The 18,727-nt window shown below is 44.2% G+C and overlaps 2 protein-coding genes across 2 annotated transcripts in view; one reads left to right on the forward strand and one right to left on the reverse strand.

The window, feature by feature from the left end:
* Window positions 1-1,413: 1,413 nt before the first annotated feature.
* Window positions 1,414-13,734, forward strand: LOC135553469 (extracellular calcium-sensing receptor-like). Its single transcript, XM_064985576.1, has 9 exons — window positions 1,414-1,500; window positions 7,877-8,126; window positions 8,911-9,051; window positions 10,212-10,455; window positions 10,629-10,929; window positions 11,027-11,815; window positions 12,032-12,259; window positions 12,558-12,681; window positions 12,821-13,734. Exons 1-9 carry the CDS (start codon window positions 1,414-1,416, stop codon window positions 13,732-13,734), a joined length of 3,078 nt encoding a protein of 1,025 aa, XP_064841648.1.
* A 1,403-nt stretch (window positions 13,735-15,137) lies between these two features.
* LOC135553470 (mucin-2-like) overlaps window positions 15,138-18,727 on the reverse strand; it is a 13,573-nt gene continuing 9,983 nt past the window's right edge. The window contains exons 4-6 of the mRNA XM_064985577.1: window positions 16,987-18,727; window positions 15,681-16,446; window positions 15,138-15,188 (exon numbers count right to left, since the gene is read on the reverse strand). The exon at window positions 16,987-18,727 is cut by the window's right edge and continues 128 nt beyond it. Of these exons, the coding sequence (XP_064841649.1) occupies window positions 15,138-15,188; window positions 15,681-16,446; window positions 16,987-18,727 (2,558 nt within the window). The remainder of the gene's footprint in view (window positions 15,189-15,680; window positions 16,447-16,986) is intronic.

Below are 18,727 nucleotides of genomic sequence, written 5' to 3' on the forward strand. Positions count from 1 at the left end.
CATAAATGACCAGCATGGTCGAATAATAATAAGGCAGAACAGTTGAAACTGGAGCAGCAGCACGGCCAGGTGGACTGGGGACAGCAAGGAGTCATCATGTCAGGTAATCCTGGGGCATGGTCCTAGGGCTCAGGTCCTCTGAGAGAGAGAAAGAGAGAGAGAAGGAGAGAATTAGAGAACGCACACTTAGATTCACACAGGACACCGAATTGGACAGGAGAAGTACTCCAGATATAACAAACTGACGCTAGCCCCCCAACACATAAACTACTGCAGCATAAATACTGGAGGCTAAATGCTAGATGTTGTCAGCTGTCATTTATAACAGTATACAGTGTAGTTGATTGTGTCACATTGGTCCCTAATGTAAACAACCCATTCTTCATTGCAGGTGCCAGTAGATATAGGCCTCGTGGCTTTCTGGTGCTTTATGCTGCTTTTCTGGCTCGAAAGCTGCCTGATAATTTCAATGAGGCCAAATTCATCATCTTCAGCATGCTCATATTCTGTGCAGTCTGGATCACCTTTATCCCAGCTTATGTCAGCTCTCCTGGGAAGTTCACTGTAGCTGTGGAGATATTTGCTATTCTGGCCTCTAGTTTTGGTTTACTGTTCTACATATTTGCTCCTAAATGTTTCATAATATTTTGGCCAGAGCAAAACACCAAGAAACATGTGATGGGGAAGACATCCAATGATGTACGTTATAACACAACATAACATTATGACATTATATCATACAACATTATAATGTTTTTAACATATTTCAGAAAATGCCTACTATCTGAGACAGTATTTCTCAAATGTTCTGTAATGATCTGTTGCATGTATCCACCTTAATAAACAAATGTCACTTGTGTGTTTTTAGTGTTGTATGCATTTAAATACATCACATTCAACAAGAGAATGGATTTTAACCTTTGGTCAAATAATGGATTTTCTAACATGAACGTCAGGACGTAGTCAAAGATGGTCAGGCTATCTCAAGATGATAAAGTGTAAACAAAATAAACAGGGCAGGAAGACAAACAGGCAGACATGAAGACAGACAGACAGACTACCGGCTGCAGACATGCAGGACCTTAAACAAACACACACACACACACACCAACAAACACACACACACACAGTAAGATGACTCTCTACAGGTACAGAGGAGCTGCTGCTAATACCACAGAGTTCAGCCCCAGGGGAGGAAACACCTCAAGGCCCCCATCTCATCCTCTAACACAACAATAACAGTAGCAGCTTCCCTTCCAGGGACACAGTATCATTTACAGATACCGTCAAATATTGGCCATCTTTGCATGATTCACTATTTATTCTAAAGTAAGTTGCAGTTGAAATGGAAAGATTTGGTGTTTACATTTGATTTAAAAGTGCACAGGACCAACAGCAAAGGACCTTGTGAAGATGCTGGAGGAAACAGGTACAAAAGTATCTATACTCACAGTAAAACGAGTCCTCTATCGACATAACCTGAAAGGCCGCTCAGCCACTGTTCCACAACCGCCATAACCATCCCATAACTGTTCCACAACCGCCATAACCATCCCATAACTGTTCCACAACCGTCCTCTGGTCTGATGAAACAGAAATAGAACTGTTTGGCCATAATGACCATCATTATGTTTGGAGGAAAAAAGGGAGGCTTGCAAGCCGAAGAACACCATCCCAACCGTGAAGCACGGGGGTGGCAGCATCATGTTGTGGGGGTGCTTTGCTGCGGGAGGGACCGGTGCACTTCAAAAAATAGATGGCATCATGAGGTAGGAAAATTATGTGGATATATTGAAGCAACATCGCAAGACATCAGTCAGGAAGTTAAAGCTGGGTTGTAAATGGGAATGTATTGAAATAAATAAAAGCTGAATAAATCATTCTCTCTACTATTATTCTGACATTTCACTTTCAGAAAAAAGTGGTGATCCTAAATGATCTAAGACAGGGAATTGTGAAAAAAACGAGTTTAAATGTATTTGGCTCGGTGTATGTAAACTTCAGACTTCACCTGTACCTTAGCAGTCAAAAGTTTGGACACACCTACTCATTTAAGGGTTTTTATTTATTTTTACGATATAATACATTATAGAATAGTAGTGAAGGCATTAAAACTATGAAATAACACATATGGAATGATGTAGTAACCAAAAAAAAGTGTTAAACAAATCAAAATATATTTTATATTTGTGATTCTTCAAAATAGCCTCCCTTTGTCTTGATGACAGCTTTGAACACTGTTGGTTTCTCTCCAACAGCTTCACCTGGAATGCATTTGAATTAACATTAACCTGTTGCGTCGCGCAATCTCGGATCCGGGATTCTATTTATAGCCTCAAGCTCATTAGCATAACGCAACGTTAACTATTCATGAAAATCGCAAATGAAATGAAATAAATATATTTGCTCTCAAGCTTAGACTTTTGTTAACAACACTGTCATCTCAGATTTTCAAAATATGCTTTTCAACCATAGCTAAACAAGCATTTGTGTAAGAGTATTGATTGCTAACATAGCTATAAGCCTAGAATTCAGCAGGCAACATTTTCACAAAAACAAGAAAATCATTCAAATAAAATCATTTACCTTTGAAGAACTTCAGATGTTTTCAATGAGGAGACTCTCAGTTAGATAGCAAATGTTCAGTTTTTCAAAAAAATATTATTTGTGTAGGACAAATCGCTCCGTTTTGTTCACGTTTGGCTATGAAAAAAACCTGTATACAGTTATAGCCTCATGCTCAATCTCATAATGTAACGTTAACGATTTCTGAAAATCGCAAATAAAATGAAAATAATACGCCTGCTCTCAAGCTTAGCCTTTTCTTAACAACACTGTCATCTCAGATTTTCAAAATATGCTTTTGAACCATAGCAATTCACTAATTTGTGTAAGAGTATGCTAAGCTAGCTTAGCATTTTGAGTAGCATTTAGCACACAACATTTTCACAAAAACCAGATAACCAAATAAATAAAATAATTTACCTTTGAAGAGCTTCGGATGTTTTCAGTGAGGAGACTCTCAGTTACATAGCAAATGTTCAGTTTTTCCTGAAAGAATCTTTGTGTAGGAGAAATCGCTCCGTTTTGTACATCACATTTGGCTACCGAAACGAACCGAAAATTCAGTCACCAACAACGTCAAACTTTTTCCGAATTAACTCCATAATATCGACCGAAACATGGCAAACGTTGTTTGGAATCAATCCTCAAGGTGTTTTTTCACATATCTCTTCATTGATATATTGTTCGTGGAAGCCTGCTTTCTTCTCTGAATTCCATGGAAAAATACTTGCAGCTGAGGTTTGCGCACCAATTTCGGCGCAGGACACCGGGCGGACACCTGGTAAATGTGGTCTCTTATGGTCAATCTTCCAATGATATGCCTACAAATACGTCACAATGCTGCAGACACCTTGGGGAAACGACAGAAAGGGCAGGCTCATTCCTCTCGCATTCACAGCCATATAAGGAGACAATGGAAAACGGAGCCTCAAAAATCCTGCTGATTTCCTGGATGCCGTTTCATCTTGGTTTTGCCTGTAGCTCACGTTCTAGGGCACGCACAGAGAATATCTTTGCAGTTCTGGAAACGTCAGAGTGTTTTCTTTCCAAAGCTATCAATTATATGCATAGTCGAGCATCTTTTTGTGACAAAATATTGCGCTTAAAACGGGCACGTCTTTTTATCCAAAAATGATATAGCGCCCCTAGAGTTTCAAGAGGTTAACATGTGTTCCTTGTTAAAATTGTATTTGTGGAATTGCTTTCCTTCTTTATGCATTTCAGACAATCAGTTAAATTGTGACAAGGTAGGGGTGGAATACAGAAGATAGCCCTATTTGGTTAAAGACCAAGTCCATATCATGACAAAAACAGCTCAAATAAGCAAAGAGAAGCAACAGTACATAATTACTTTAAGACATGAATTTTAGTCAATACGGATCATTTGCAACAACAATCAAGCGCTATGATGATACTGGCTCTCATGAGGCCCACCACAGGAGAGGAAGACCCAGACTTACCTCTGCTGCAGAGGATAAGTTCATTGGAATTACCAGCCTCGGATATTGCAGCCAAATAAGTGCTTCATGGAGTTCACTCACGTAACAGACACATCTCAACATCAACTGTTCAGAGTAGACCGTGTGAATCAGGCTTTCATGGTGGAATTGCTGCTAGAACTAAAGGACACAAACAAGATGAATAGACTTGCTTAGGCCAAGAAGTACGAGCAATGGACAGTAGACCGGTGGAAATCTGTCATTTGGTCTGATGAGTCCAAATTTGATATTTTTGGTTCCAACCACTGTGTCTTTGTGAGATGCAGAGTAGGAACCACATGTGTTGTTCCCTCCGTGAAGCATTGATACCCCATCCCAGTGATACTCCATCCCATCTGGTTGGCACTTAGTGGGTCTATCATTTGTTTTTCAACAGGACAATAACCCAAAACGGTTTGTGTAAGGGCTATTTGACCAAGGAGAGTGATGGAGTGCTGCATTAGATTACCTGACCTCCACAGTCACCCCACAACCCTATTGAGATGGTTTGGGATGAGTTGGACTGCAGAGTGAAGGATAAGCAGCCAACACGTCCTCAACGTATGTGGGAACTCCTTCAAGACTGTTGGAAAAGCAATCCTCATGAAGATGGGTGAGAGAATGACAAGAGTGGGAAAAAGCTGTCAATGCCATTTAAAACACATTTGTTTTATTTTTAAAACCTCTCTGAGATAGGGTCTAGTTTCCTGAATTTCCGCCTGATTGACGTGCCCAAAGTAAACTGCCTGTTACTCAGGCCCAGAAGCCAGGATATGCATATAATTGGTAGCATTGGATAGAAAACACTTTGAAGTTTCCGAAAATATTGAAAAATGTCTGAGACTTTAACAAAATTGATATGGCAGGCAAAAATCAGAAGAAAATCAGAACAGAATTTAATTTTTTTGGGCTCCCAGGCTCTTATTATGGAAACCTATAGTTTCTATGTGTATCCGTCTCCCAGATTGCAATTCCTATGGCTTCCACTAGATGTCAACAGTCTTTATTCAAGGTTTCAGGCTCCTTTTCTGAAAAACAACTAAAAAAAAACAACTCAAAAGTATTTTGAGTTTTTCTTAGGATACCACCTGAAGTAAATTCGGCTAGCGAGGGAGAGGGAGTGCGCTTACGGATTTTCCTTTCCTGTTGAACATACTACTTTCCGTAGGAAATATTTTATTCACGTTTTAAGTGCCTTAGGATTGAATAGAAATGTCTTTTGATTTGTTTGGACGAAGTTTAGCTTTAGCTTTTTGGACTCCTTTGTCTGCATGTTGAACGTGTGGATTACTGAAATCAGTGGCGCCAACTAAATTGACCTTTTGGGATATAAAGAAGCATTTTATCGAACAAAACAACCTTTCAAGATGTAGCTGGGACCCTTGGGATTGCAAACAGAGGAAGATCTTCAAATGTACGTGATTTATTTAATCGCTATTTGTGATTTTGTCAAGCCTGTGCTGGTTGAAAAATATGTTGATGTGGGGCACTGTCTTCAGACAATCACATGGATACTTTCGCCGTAAAGCCTCATTGAAATCTGACAACGCAGTTAGATTAACAAGAAGTTACGCTTTTACATGATGTAAGACACTTGTATGTTCGTTAATATTTAATATTAGGAATATTTATTTGAATTGCGAGCCCTCCAATTTCACCGGAAGTTGTCGGCTTGTGTTCATCTTGCGGGACAGCTAGCCCTAATTAACTCTAAGCAAGTCAGTTAATTCCTTAGGGATCATTGGGTAGCTAGCGTCCCACCTCGACAACATCCGGTGAAATTGCAGAGCACAAAATTCAAATGACAGAAATCGGAATATTAAACATTCATGAAAACTGAAGTGTCATCATCATTTAAAAGCTTATCTTCTTGTTAATCCAGCCTCATTTCATCAGATTTCAAAAAGCATTTATGGCGAAAGCACACCATGCGATTATCTGAGAACTGCGCCCCACACACAAGAGCATTACATACATTGTCCAACCAAGCAGAGACGTCATGCAAGTCAGAAATAGAGATAAAATAAATCACTTACCTTTGACGATCTTCATCTGGTTGCAATCACAAGGGTCCCAGTGTCACAGCTGGCTGAATGACTGGACCAAGGTGCAGCATGGTAAGCGTACATTTGCTTTTTATTAAAAATGACGCCCACAAAACAAAGAACAAAACCAAACCGTGAAGCTTTGGGGTAAGTGCCCTGAAAAAAGTCAAATTTAACTTCCCACAAAACAGGTGGGGAAAGGGGTACCTAAAGTATTGTTCTCAATTAGACACAACGATAGACAGCCAAAATAAATAAGTGAATAAAAAGCCTCTCTATGGCCAGCGCGTGACACCCAGGTACATAACAAATGGTCCTTTTTTTCGATAAAGTCCTTCTTTATATCTCAAAAAAGTAAGTTTCATTGGTGCGCTTGACTCAGTAATCCACCGGTTTCCATCATTCAAAATGTATACAAATGAATCCCGTAAGTTACCAATAAACTTCTTCCAAACATATCAAACAACGTTCCTAATCAATCATCAGGTACCCTAATATGTAAATAAACAATACAATTTAAGACAGAGAATACCGGAGACCATTGCCGGAGATAAAAAAACGAAGTGCACGCCCTCACCGGAACACGCAACTGTAACGGCTTATTTCCTGGGAAGTCGCTCTGGATAAGAGCGTCTGCTAAATGACTTAAATGTAATGTAAATGTAAAAGAGGCAGACCAAAACGCAGTGTGGTTAGAGTTCATGTTAATTTAATAAGGTAACTCAAACATGAACAAGATACAAAACAATAAATGTGAAAACCGAAACAGTACTAACTGGTGCATAAAACACAAAGACAGGAAACAACCACCCACAAATCCCAACACAAAACAGGCTACCTAAATATGGTTCCCAATCAGAGACAATGACTAACACCTGCCTCTGATTGAGAACCATATCAGGCCAAACATAGAACTAGAACTAGAACAAGAACTATGGTCAGAACGTGACAGTACCCCCTCCCCAAGGTGCGGACTCCGACCGCGCAACCTAAACCTATAGGGGAGGGTCTGGGTGGGCATCTGTCCGCGGTGGCGGCTCTGGCGCTGGACGTGGACCCCACTCCATAATTGTCTTAGTCCACCTCCTTAGCGCCCTTTGAGTGGCGACCCTCGCCGCTGACCTTGACCTAGGAACCCTAACAAAGGGCTCCACTGGACTGAAGGGCAGCTCCGGACTGAGGGGCAGCTCGGAGTTGAGGTGTCTCAGGACCGAGGGGTAGCTCAGTACCGAGGGGCAGCTCAGGACCGAAGGGTAGCTCAGGACCGAGGGGTAGCTCAGGGCCGAGGGGTAGCTCAGGATCAAGGGGTAGCTCAGGACCGAGAGGTAGCTCAGGACCGAGAGGGAGCTCAGGCTGACTGGCGGCTCTGGCAGATCCTGGCTGACTGGCGGCTCTGGCAGATCCTGGCTGACTGGCGACTCTGGCAGATCCTGGCTGACTGGCGGCTCTGGCAGATCCTGGCTGACTGGCGACTCTGGCAGATCCTGGCTGACTGGCGGCTCTGGAGGCTCCATGCTGACTGGCGGCTCTGGCGGCTCCATGCTGACTGGCTGCTCTAGCGGCTCTGGACAGACGGAAGACTCTAGCGGCTCTGGACAGACGGGAGACTCTAGCGGCTCTGGACAGACGGGAGACTCTAGCGGCTCTGGACAGACGGGAGACTCTAGCGGCTCTGGACAGACGGGACACTCTTGCGGCTCTGGACAGACGGGAGACTCTAGCAGCTCTGGACAGACGGGAGACTCTAGCTGCTCTGGACAGATGGGAGACTCTAGCAGCTCTGGACAGACGGGAGACTCTAGCAGCTCTGGACAGATGGGAGATTCTAGCAGCTCTGGACAGACGGGCAGCCCAGGCTGCGCTGGGCAGGCGGGCAGCTCCGGCAACGCTGGAGAGGAGGAAGGCTCTGGCAGCGCTGAGCAGAGGAGCTCTGTCGCCTCTGGACTGAGTGGCTCTGGCGCCTCTGGACTGAGTGGCTCTGGCTCCTCTGGACTGAGGGGCGGAAGCTCTGGCAGCGCCGGACAGGCGGGAGACTCCGGCTGCGCTGGAGAGGAGGAAGGCTCTGGCAGTGCTGGACAGAGGGGCTCTGGCGCCTCTGGACTGAGGGGCGGAAACTCTGGCAGCGCCGGACAGGCGGGACACACTATAGGCCTGATGCGTGGTGCCGGCACTGGTGGTACTGGGCCGAGGACACGCACTTCAGGGCGAGTGCGGGGAGGAGAAACAGGGAGTACTGGGCTCTGGACATGTACAGGAAGCCTGGTGCGGGGGGCTGTCACCAGAGGGCTGGTGCGTGTAGGTGGCACTGGATAGACTGGACCGTGCAGGTGCACTGGAGCTCTTGAGCACCGAGCCTGCCCAACCTTACCTGGCCTGATATCCACTCTAGCCCGGCCGATAAGAGGAGCTGGTATGTACCGCACCGGGCTATGCACCCGCACTGGAGACCGTGCGCTCCACAGCATAACACGGTGCCTGCCCGGTCTCTCTCGCTCTCTGGTAAGCACAGGAAGTTGGCGCAGGTCTCCTACCTGGCTTCGCCATACTCCCTGTGTGCCTCCCCCAATACATTTTTGGGGCTGACTCTCTGGCGTCCTTCCGCACCGCCGTGCTCGCTTCGCCAACCTCATTCTCCTGTAACCTTCCTCGCACTGCTCCATCGAATCCCAGGCGGGCTCCGGCACTCTCCCAGGGTAGACCGCCCAGCTGTCTATCTCTTCCCAAGTTGCATAGTCCAGATTCTGCTCCCATGTCCCGAAATCCTGACATCGCTGCCTCTCCTGGTCCTCGTAATGCCGCCTCTCTGCTTTCTCTGCCTCCAGCTCTGCTTTGGGGCGGCGATATTCCCCTGGCTCTGCCCAGGGTCCTTTTCCGTCCAACTCGTCCTTCCATGTCCATGAGTCTTCTGATGCTGGCTGCTTCTCCTGCTGCTGCTGCCTGCTACCACGCTGCTTGGTCCTGTGGTAACAGGTGGTTCTGTAACGGATTTCTTCCTGGGAAGGAGAGGCGGACCAAAACGCTGTGTTGTTAGAGTTCCTGTTAATTTAAAAGGTAACTCAAACATGAACAGGATACAAAACAATAAACGTGAAAACCGAAACAGTCCTAACTGGTGCATAAAACACAAAGACAGGAAACAACCACCCAATTACTAATACTTCAAATTCTAGCTCATTTTTCAACTGAAACTCTTTCTAAAGACTGTTGACATCTATTGGAAGCCCTAGGAACTGCAATATGAGAGGTCTTCCTTTTATATTCAAAGTCCTCAGGTTTTCGCTTGCCATATTAGGTCTGTTATACTCACAGACATTATTTTATCAGTTTTGGAAACTTTAGAGTGCTTTCTATCTATATGCATATCCAAGCTTCTTGCATTGCCCAATGGGACTCCCAATGGGACTCATTGCCCAATGGGCCTCCCAATCACAGCCAGATGTGATATAGCCTGGAATCAAACCAGGGACTGTAGTGACACCTCCTGCTCTGTAATGCAGGGCCTTATACCGCTGCGCCACACAGGAGCCAAATAAACAACTGGCAAAGGTTGGCTACTTTGAAGAACCTCAAATATAAAATATATTGTTTAACACTTTTTTGGTTACAACATGATTCCGTATGTGTAATGTCATAGTTTTGATGTCTTCAATATTATTCAAAAATGTAGAAAATATTAAAAATAAACAAAAAGCCTTGAATATGTAGTTGGGTCCAAACGTTTGAATGGTACAGTCTGTTGAAGTGTGTCAAATATGTTTGAAAACACTATGTTAAAAGCACTGAGTGGGCTTGGATCAGTGGTTCAACAATCAGGGCCTTCTTTGCGACCATCAGGTTACGTACCTGGGACAAACCATGAGCTAGACAAAAACCTTGTCTATGATGAGAGAGGGAGTTGGGATACTGACAGAGGCTGCACTTATCTATCCACTACTTGCTCAAATTAGCAGCGTAACCCAGCCTCTGTCACTATTCCACCTCCCTCTCTCATCCTATACCCCGGGGACACAATAAACACTAGAACCACATCCCACTCGTTGAGAGGGAGTGTATGTGCAGTTCCAGCATCTTACGGGGCACTTTCACCTCTATAAAAGAGGAACCCATCTGTCTGCCCTCAAAGACACAGCTGCCCTGCTGAATGCTGGCATGGCACTGAGTACAGGAGATGTTCTCCGGCTGCTGGTGGTGGTGATGGGGGGTATAGCTGCTCCAGCCCCAATCTGCTCTCTGCTGGGCCAACCCGCTCTGCCTCTCCTGTCTGCCAAGGGGGACATCAACATTGGGGCAGTGTTCCCTCTACATAGGAATGCTCTCTTCAAGGTCCATTCGTTCACCTCCAGACCAGAGAAAACACCCTGTATCAGGTATGTGTTGAAAAAAACTGTCTCTGGGAACTTTTAGCATTTTTTCTGTTATACTAAACACAATACTCAACTCATCTCGAACGAGTATATCAGTTTTGCTGGCATATGTGAGTTATGGCATTTGCGATTCCTGGCTTCAACTAACTTATTTTTGGTTTGTTACCGCTGTCTAGTATCAACCAACGTGAGTTCCAGTTTGCACAGACCCTGATCTTTGCCCTGGAGGAGATCAACAACAGCAGTGATCTGCTCCCAGGGCTGTCTCTGGGTTACCAGGTCTATGACTCCTGTAGCTATGCTCCCCTGGCCATCCACTCAGCCCTGGCAATGATGAACAGCCCTGGGCCTGAGGACAGCCTGGGAGACTCCTCCTCCTGTTCCAGATCTCCAGCCGTGTTGGGTATTGTAGGGGAGTCAAGCTCCACATCCACCATCGGAATATCATCCCTGGTCGGACCATTCAGCATCCCTGTGGTGAGACACCTTCTGGTTGTGGCTCTTTAGGGGTAGTTTCATCAATGTCAGCTATGTATGAAAGATCAATTCAAATCTTCCCGTTTCTTCCACACAGATCAGCCACTTTGCCACCTGTGCATGTCTGAGTAACAAAAAGAAGTTCCCTTCCTTCTTCAGAACCATCCCCAGTGACTTCTACCAGAGCAGAGCCCTGGCAAAGCTGGTCAAACACTTTGGATGGAACTGGGTGGGAGTGGTGAACAGCAACAATGACTATGGAAACAACGGCATGGCCACATTCATGGAGGCAGCGTGGCATGAAGGGGTCTGTGTAGAGTACCAAGAGTCCATCCACCGCACAGACCCCAGAGAGAAGCTCCTGGAAGTCGTCAAGGTCATCCGGAGGGCCACAGCCAGGGTGGTGGTACTGTTCATGGGCTTGGGGGACATCGTACCTCTGATGAATGAGATGGCCCTGGAGGGAGACCCAGGGCTTCAGTGGGTGGGCAGCGAGTCCTGGATCACAGCCAGACTGCTGGCGGAAAACAAGGCCTACGGCTTCCTGAGGGGGGCGGTGGGCTTTGCCATCAGGAATGCCAGGCTGGATGGTCTGGAGGGGTTCCTACACAAGGTGCACCCCTCCCAGGCGCCAGACAACACCCTGCTCAGGGAGTTCTGGGAGACTGTGTTCCAGTGCTCCTTCGAGGGGGGCAGCAGCACACTGTGCACAGGAACAGAGAGCTTAGCAAAGCTGAAGAACCAATACACTGACATGTCAGAGCTGAGAATATCCAACAAAGTGTACACAGCTGTATATGCCATTGCACACGCTCTGCAAAACCTACTGACAGACTTAAAGAATGACACAGACAGCGGCAAAAGACCAGTCTACACACCACAGCAGGTGAGCAAGTCTCAGATACGACAAAACATAAATAACATATCTTATGAAACATTCCACTCTCTGTCTCTCCATAAGTGTTTCCCTCGCTGTGACTCTCTCCCTGTGTGTTTCCCTCTCTGTGTCTCTCTGTATCTCTCTGTGTGTCTCTCTCTCTCTCTCTGTCTCTCCCTCTCTCTCTATCTCATTCTCTCTCCCTCTCCCCATGTTGTTGAGCAGGTGCTACAGTACCTGAAGGAGGTGAGGTTTAGAGTAAAGACAGGAGAGGAGATCTGGTTTGATGATAACGGAGATGTGGTGGCGTTCTACGACCTAGTGAACTGGCAGCAGGAGGAGAATGGGACCCTGCAGTTCCATGTTGTGGGGCTGTATGATTCCTCGATGCCCCCTGAACAGCGCATCACCTTCAACAAGGGAAAACTGGTCTGGGCAGGGGGCCAGGCAGAGGTAGGACTAAATACATGTTGACTATGTTGCAAAAGCATAACTCATGTTAATCTCAAACCACTGCAAATGTAAGACATGAATTCTATAATGTATACATAATCCACATAGTCTATCTCAATTGTCTTGTTTTACATTGGTAATATAACTTCCACAAGTAGTGACATTAATCCAATTTGTAAGTCGCTCTGGATAAGAGCGTCTGCTAAATGACTTAAATGTAAATGTAAATGTAAAACATTTCTGCACGTTTATTTACATAAAATACACCAATATTCAGGCATGTTGTATTTCTCTACAGACACCTGCATCAGTGTGCAGTGAGAGCTGTCCCACAGGCACTCGTAAGGCTGTACAGAAAGGAAAGCCTGTATGCTGCTATGACTGTGTACCATGTGCGGAGGGAGAGATCAGTAATATCACAGGTAATATATAATGCATTTAGGGCTACCTTCAATACTTTCAAGTTCTGTCACTGCCCAACAGGATTAATAGATATCATAAAACACATGACACAGTGACACACTGATTCATGGAATGAATGACGTTCTAATCCTTTTACAGATTCTAACGGCTGCTATCGATGTGACTTGGAGTATTGGTCCAATGAAAAAAGGAACCTCTGTGTGTTGAAACCAGTTGAATTCCTCTCCTATGAAGAAATGATGGGGATAGTTCTGGTGTTTTTCTCCTTACTGGGGTCCGGTGTTACTACTCTGGTTGCTGTTGTGTTTTCAATTCACAAGGACACTCCCATCGTCAGGGCCAACAACTCTGAGCTGAGCTTCCTGCTACTCTTCTTCTTGTCTCTGTGTTTTTTGTGTTCTCTTACTTTCATCGGCCGGCCCTCTGAGTGGTCCTGCTCACTGCGCCACACAGCGTTTGGGATCACCTTTGTCCTCTGCATGTCTTGTGTTCTGGGGAAAACAATAGTGGTGTTGATGGCCTTCAGGGCTACACTTCCAGCCAGTAATATCATGAAATGGTTTGGTCCTCCACAGCAGAGACTCAGTGTTCTGGCTTTCACTCTCATACAGGTCCTGATCTGTGTACTTTGGCTAACAGTCTCCCCTCCTTTCCCCTACAAGAACATGAAGACTTATAAGGAAAAGGTCATTCTAGAGTGTGATGTGGGTTCAGCTATTGGTTTCTGGGCTGTGTTGGGGTATATAGGACTCCTAGCTCTCTTGTGCTTTGTGCTGGCTTTTCTGGCTCGAAAGCTGCCTGATAATTTCAATGAGGCCAAATTCATCACCTTCAGCATGCTCATATTCTGTGCAGTCTGGATCACCTTTATCCCAGCTTATGTCAGCTCTCCTGGGAAGTTCACTGTAGCTGTGGAGATATTTGCTATTCTGGCTTCCAGTTTTGGTTTACTTTTCTGCATTTTTGCTCCTAAATGTTTCATTATATTGCTGAGGCCAGAGCAAAATACCAAGAAACATATCATGGGGAAGGCATCTAATGATATACGATAGTAAAGAAACATATTTTGGGAAACGCGTCAACCAAAGCCCTTTAGGATGAATACTGACCATTGGTCTATTCTAAGTCTTTCTATAATAAACACAGACACATCATATCTAAGTCAGTCATGGGTTAAACTCATCCACAGGCTTAATTGATACCAAAAAATAGAGACTGGAAACACTGTGCAATTAATTGTTACTTGAAAGGGAAGGGTTCAAATCAAGGATAGAGAGCCTGCTACAGTTTGACTATGAAAACTGCAGAAAACCTCACAATGAACATAGGACTTTTAGGAAGCACCAAATGATTCTGAGTTTGGGCATATTTCTTATTTTATTTATTTCACCTTTATTTAACCAGGTAGGCTAGTTGAGATGAAGTGCTCATTTACAAATGAGACCTGGCCAAGATAAAGCAAAGCAGTGTGACACAAACAACAAGACAGAGTTACACATGGAATAAACAAACATGGAGTCAATAATACAATACAGTGTGTGCAAATGAGGTAGGATAAGGGAGGTAAGGCAATAAATATGCCATAGTCGATACATAATTACAATATAGCAATTAAACACTGGAGTGATAGATGTGCAGATGATGAATGGGCAAATGAGCAAAATGTGAAGTTTACATGTGAGAACTACGTGCATTCTTCCTGATTTCCCGAACTCACTTCCTTGTTTAGCCTAATTCGTTTGTAGAGGGCAGGTTCTAAGGGTTTTGCTGAACAGTGATGGACTGAGATATCAGCAAATGTAAATCCGCTCCTGCCATGGTCTCCATTCCGGTTTCTTCATGAGACATTGTGAAAGATGGTTCGAAAGAGAAAGAGCCGGCTGGTAGACGAGATCTGTCACAGGTACATGGATGTTCAATAAGTCCTGAACAAACATCCAACAGCACATTATGCCAAGCAGCCATATCTACATGGGTGTGGTCGCACATTATGAAAGTCAAGACAATAATGAAGCAGAAATAAAATGTATTATTTTGACTATGTTTCTCACTGCTCTACCCCAGCGGCCACTGACAGCCTGCTGTGCTTCCGCAGGCCCCCTCAGTGACCCCCTAAGTGACCCCCTCAGTGACTGCTGCTGTCCAGTCCAGGTCCAGATCAGGAGCCCACACACAAGCCCCTTACTGTGCCTCTGTCTCAAAGGCCTGCTCTGGACAAGCATGGTCTACTATCTCATCAAAAACAACATTGACTTCTTAAACCTCTCATCATAGGCCTGTGGGCCACAACCCAATGTGTGTCAATACACCAATGGGCATGTGGCATTCATACCACCATCAACACATAGCAAGGCCTCAGTGAAATGTGTTATAATGAATATATGTGTATTTTCCATGTATGGTGTAATGTATTGGCTACCCTTCATGTAATATTACAGTGGTTATAATAAACAATTCAGCTGTCTAATATCTCTGGATCTCCAGTCTTACTTGAATTATCACAGCGCTAGAGAAAGACAAATAAATGAAAACACTAGAGTGGTCATTTTCTATGAATTGTGTGACTCGCTTCAGCTGGCCAAATGTATCTGTATGTAGTAGTAGAAACAATAGTAATAGTAAATCAAATCAAATTGTATTAGTCACATGCACTGAATTCAACTGGTCTGGACGTTACAGTGAAATGCTAACTACGAGCCCAGAACCAACAATTCAGTTTAAAGAAATACAGATAAGAATGAGAAATACAATTAACAAGTATTTAAAGAGCAGCAGTACAATAACAATAATGAGACTATATAGTGAGACTATATACAGGGGGGTACAGGTACAGGTACAGAGTCAATGTCAATGTGTATTATATTGCCTCAATGTGTGAGCTAATATGTACATTTATGTAGAGTTATTGAAGTGACTGTGCATAGATGATGACAACAGAGAGTAGCAGCGGTGGAAAATAGGGTTCTCTTATGGAGACAGTCAAATCATATTTTTTCACGGGAGGGGGAGGAGGAAGAGGAGGAGGAGTAGCAGTGGAAGTGGTAGTAGTGGTAGTAGGCCAAGTGGTAGTAGTGGTTGGATAAGTAGTAGTAGTAGGCCTATTGATAGTAGAATTAGTAGTATGCCTAGTGATAGTAGTAGTGGTAGTAGGCCTAGTGGTAGTAGTAGTGGTAGTAGGCCTAGTGGTAGTAGTAGTGGTAGTAGGCCTAGTGGTCGTAGTAGTGGTAGCAGGCCTAGTGGTAGTAGTGGTAGAATAAGAAGTAGTAGTAGACCTAGTGATAGTAGTAGTGGTAGTAGGCCTAGTGATAGTAGTAGTGGTAGTAGGCCTAGTGATAGTAGTAGTAGTAGTAGGCCTAGTGATAGTAGTAGTGGTAGTAGGCCTAGTGATAGTAGTAGTGGTAGTAGGCCTAGTGATAGTAGTAGTGGTAGTAGGCCTAGTGATAGTAGTAGTGGTAGTAGGCCTCGTGATAGTAGTAGTGGTAGTAGGCCTAGTGGTAGTAGTAGTGGTAGTAGGCCTAGTGGTCGTAGTAGTGGTAATAGGCCTAGTGGTAGTAGTAGTGGTAGTAGGCCTAGTGGTCGTAGTAGTGGTAGTAGGCCTAGTGGTCTTAGTGGTAGAATAAGAAGAAGTAGTAGGCCTAGTGATAGTAGTAGTAGTAGTAGGCCTAGTGATAGTAGTAGTGGTAGTAGGCCTAGTGATAGTAGTAGTGGTAGTAGGCCTAGTGATAGTAGTAGTAGTAGTAGTAGTAGTAGTGGTGGTAGTAGGCCTAGTGGTCGTAGTGATAGTAGTAGTAGTATTAGTTTTAGTAGGCCTAGTGGTCGTAGTAGTAGTAGTAGTGGTAGTATACCTAGTAGCAGTAGTGGAAGTGGTAGTAGTATAGGTAGTGGTAGTAGAACTAGTGGTTGTAGTGGTAGTAGAAATGGTGGTAGTAGTGGTAGTAGTAGTAGTAGTGGTAGTAGTAGTAGTAGTAGTGGTAGTAGGCCAAGTGGTAGTAGTAGTTGTGGTAGTACTAGTGGTAGACGTAGTAGTAGTGGTAGTAGTACTAGTGGTAGTAGTAGTAGTAGTGGTAGTAGTAGTAGTAGTAGTAGTAGTAGTAATGGTAGTAGTGTTAGTAGTCCTCGTGGTAGTAGTAGTAGTGGTAGTAGCAGTAGTATTGGTTTTAGAAATAATGCTAGTAGTGGTAGTAGTAGTAGTGGTGGTGATAGTAGTAGTATTAGTAGTAGTGATAGTAATGGTTGTAGTGGTAGTAGTCCTCATGGTAGTAGTAGTGGTAGTAGTAGTAGTTGTGGTAGTACAGGTGGTAGACGTAGTAGTAGTGGTAGTAGTACTAGTGGTAGTAGTAGTGGTAGTAGTAGTTGTAGTGGTGGTAGTAGTAGTAGTAGTAGTGGTAGTAGTGGTAGTGGTAGTCCTCGTGGTAGTTGTAGTAGTGGTAGTAGTAGCAGTAGTATTGGTAGTAGAACTAATGCTAGTAGTGGTAGTAGTATTAGTAGTGGTAGTAGTGGAAGTAGTTGTAGTAGTAGTGGCTGTAGTACCAGTGGTAGTAATAGTAGTATTGGTAGTAGGCCAAGTGGTAGTAGTAGTTGTAGTAGTAGTAGTTGTGTTAGTACTAGTGGTAGACGTAGTAGTAGTGGTAGTAGTACTAGTGGTAGACTTAGTAGTAGTGGTTGTAGTACTAGTGGTAGTAGTAGTAGTAGTGGTAGTAGTATTAGTAGTGGTGGTAGTAGTAGTAGTAGTAGTGTTAGTAGTAGCAGTAGTATTGGTAGTAGAACTAATGCTAGTAGTGGTAGTAGTGGCTGTAGTACTAGTTTTAGTAATAGATATATTTGTTGTAGTCCAAGTGGTAGTAGTAGTTGTAGTAGTAGTAGTTGTGGTAGTACTAGTGGTAGACGTAGTAGTAGTGGTAGTAGTACTAGTGGTAGACGTAGTAGTAGTGGTAGTAGTACCAGTGGTAGTAGTAGTAGTAGTGGTAGTAGGCCTAGTGGTTGAAGTAGTAGTAGTGGTAGTAGTACTCGTGGTAGTAGAAGTAGTATGAGTACTGGTAATAGTAGTAGTGATATGAGCCCTAGTGATATTAGTAGTAGCAGTGGTAGTAGAAGTAGTAGTAGTAGTAGTGGTAGTAGTAGTAGTGGGAGTAGTTGCAGTTGTAGTAGTTGGCCTAGTGGTAGTAGTAGTAGTGGTAGTAGCCCTAATGGTAGTTGTGGTAGTAGAGGTCGTAGGCCTAGTGTTAGTAGTAGTAGTAGTGTTAGTAGCCATAGTGGTAGTAGTATTAGTGGTAGTAGTAGTAGTAGTGGTAGAAGCCTTAGTAGTAGTTGTCATTGTAGTAGTAGTAGTAGTAGTAGTAGTAGTAGTAGTAGTGGTAGTAGTAGCTGTAGTGGTAGTAGGCCCATTAGTGGTAGTGGTAGTAGTAGTGGTAGTGGTAGTAGTAGTAGTAGTAGTAGAGGTAGTAGTAGTGGTGGTGGTAGTAGTGGTGGTAGTAATAGTAGTAGTGGCGGTAGTAGTATTAGTGGTAGTAGTAGTAGTAGTAGTAGAAGTAGTAGTAGTAGTAGTAGTGGTGGTAGGCCTCGTGATAGTAGTGGTAGTAGTAGTGGTTGTTGGCCTAGTGGTAGTAGTAGTAGTAGTAGTAGTAGTAGTAGTAGTAGTAGTAGTAGTAGTAGTGGTAGTAGGCCTAGTGATCGTAGTAGTGGTAGTAGGCCTAGTGGTAGTAGTGGTAGAATAAGAAGTAGTAGTAGGCTTCGTGATAGTAGTAGTGGTAGTAGGCCTCGTGATAGTAGTAGTGGTAGTAGGCCTCGTGGTAGTAGTAGTGGTAGTAGGCCTAGTGATAGTAGTAGTGGTAGTAGGCCTAGTGGTAGTAGAAGTGGTAGTAGGCCTAGTGGTCGTAGTAGTGGTAATAGGCCTAGTGGTAGTAGTAGGGGTAGTAGGCCTTGTGATCGTAGTAGTGGTAGTAGGCCTAGTGGTCGTAGTGGTAGAATAAGAAGTAATAGTAGGCCTAGTGATAGTAGTAGTGGTATTTGGCCGAGTGATAGTAGTTGTGGTAGTAGGCCTAGTGG

This window comes from Oncorhynchus masou, chromosome 13 (genome assembly GCF_036934945.1).
Source record: "Oncorhynchus masou masou isolate Uvic2021 chromosome 13, UVic_Omas_1.1, whole genome shotgun sequence".
Classification (NCBI taxonomy): domain Eukaryota; kingdom Metazoa; phylum Chordata; class Actinopteri; order Salmoniformes; family Salmonidae; genus Oncorhynchus; species Oncorhynchus masou.